This window comes from Fopius arisanus, unplaced genomic scaffold (assembly GCF_000806365.1).
Source record: "Fopius arisanus strain USDA-PBARC FA_bdor unplaced genomic scaffold, ASM80636v1 scaffold00005, whole genome shotgun sequence".
Classification (NCBI taxonomy): Eukaryota; Metazoa; Arthropoda; class Insecta; order Hymenoptera; family Braconidae; genus Fopius; species Fopius arisanus.
In genome coordinates, this window is record NW_011887744.1 from 816,865 (window position 1) to 818,634 (window position 1,770).

At 41.8% G+C, this 1,770-nt stretch overlaps 1 protein-coding gene across 1 annotated transcript in view; it reads right to left on the reverse strand.

Moving 5' to 3' along the window:
• Window positions 1–1,432, reverse strand: part of LOC105273539 (uncharacterized) — a 6,990-nt gene extending 5,558 nt beyond the window's left edge. Inside the window, 1 exon segment of the mRNA XM_011316034.1 lies at window positions 183–1,432. Coding sequence (XP_011314336.1) covers window positions 183–614 — 432 coding nt within the window. The 5' untranslated portion in view covers window positions 615–1,432.
• Between the last annotated feature and the right edge of the window lie 338 nt (window positions 1,433–1,770).

Here is a 1,770-nt window from a genome sequence, read left to right on the forward strand (position 1 = left end):
AAAGAAGGTTGTGATAACAAAACTGATTAGAGAAATAAATATTCAGAAAAAATTACTTCTTTTCCCAGTGCACATACAAGAATCCTCTAAAAATACTATAATCGAACTTCTGTAATTCAATTTCGATTAGAATACAATGGATCCATCCAGATACAAAAAGAGTATAAAATTATTTATTTAACGACTGAAAATTCGATAAAAATGCAGAATTACCTGTAGAGATCGTTTTCACTGACAATATCACGAATGGAGTCCTCGGGGTCAATTCTATCAGTAGCAAAACTGGGAGGTGGTGACGCATTGTTTCTCCTGGTGTAGGAGCAGAAATTTCCCTGCAGAAGACTTGAATTGGATGAGGAATCCCTGAGGGCACTGGAGGCAACGAGATCATCCTCTGATGCGCACACCTGTTCATGGAGCAGAGGACTGGGTGTCCTGGTGGGTGCGCCAGGACCCCCACCTCCGAGAACATCCTCACTCCTAGAATGCCTCATCTCAGAATTCCTGTAAATTCCCGGATTTCTCGTTCTAAATACCACTTCACCATTGCTCGGAGCTGAGCCATTGCCACTGTGAAAGCCACTTCCGGCCATTCCAATCAATAAATCCGTCATTATTAATTATCTAAATAACTCATTCAATCACAGGTTTTATTCTCAACTTTTCACGCCGGGATTATTCCTTCCGGGATGTGGAATATTCCCAGAGCACTGGGAGTCCAAATCGATCTCACGAGACACATTGTGTTGCCGTTCACCTCTGGCTCATATATTTTTCAATTTTATTCCTATTTCTCACTGCCTTATCGTTATCACTGTTGGAGTGTATGTGACATTAAACAAGGTCGGGCCAAATAAGAAGAGGGGATTTCACCAGGAAAATTGGGGAGAGTCTACTCTGAGTTTGAAGACACTATCTCACCAAATTATTGACTCGATCTCTCTCTGCCCTGCGCGTCCTTTGCCTCTCGTTGCACTACGTAAAGAAAAATCAAAATAATGGATCCTTCCACTGAACTCTCTTCTTTTTTTTTCACCTCTCACCACTCTCCCATAACAATCGATAATGGAAATCTATTTCCAACGGGTGAAATGTCAGATGACGCTGATTTATTCCACTGGATCAACGATATCTCTCGTTTCTCGTTTCCTCGTGCAAGTTATGGGAAAATATCTTCGAATCAAATGTCCACTTTTCGTTGGGTTATCAGTGTATGTTTGCGGGGATTTGTTTTTGCGATTTGGACGAGGGATTTCCTTGCTTTTTTGGTGGGATAATGGAGTGAACTATCCACCGTCACTTGTTGATGTAAACTGGAGACGCTGACCGGCTGGAGGGATTTTCGTGACCGTTACAGAAGAGCCATTCTACAGCTCCTGTGGCCGGATTTCCAGGAGGGGGTATTCCTTTTTATTTGTCTTCTCACTCTTGGACAGGTAAGAAAGGGACGAGAGGTGCCATCACCGTAAACTAGCGCCGAGATCGGCCGCACCGAGAGTTACACTATTTTTCATATACAATTTTCCAAGTCCTTTCAATTGTATAAATTCTTCTCGAAAATAATTAATTTCGAAAATGGCGTCAAAAGGTATAATTTCTGTAGAAAATCATGAATTTGAAAAGGGGAATCACATCAACATCCCAGCCGCTTTAGCGCTAGTATTTGAAAATAACTGGGAGGTCGGTCAGGTAGATTAGTAAGGCTCGATGAGTGGCTCGTGGCCGGTTTGTTATTAACAATGGCCAGGATATTTAATGGTTTATTAAAAA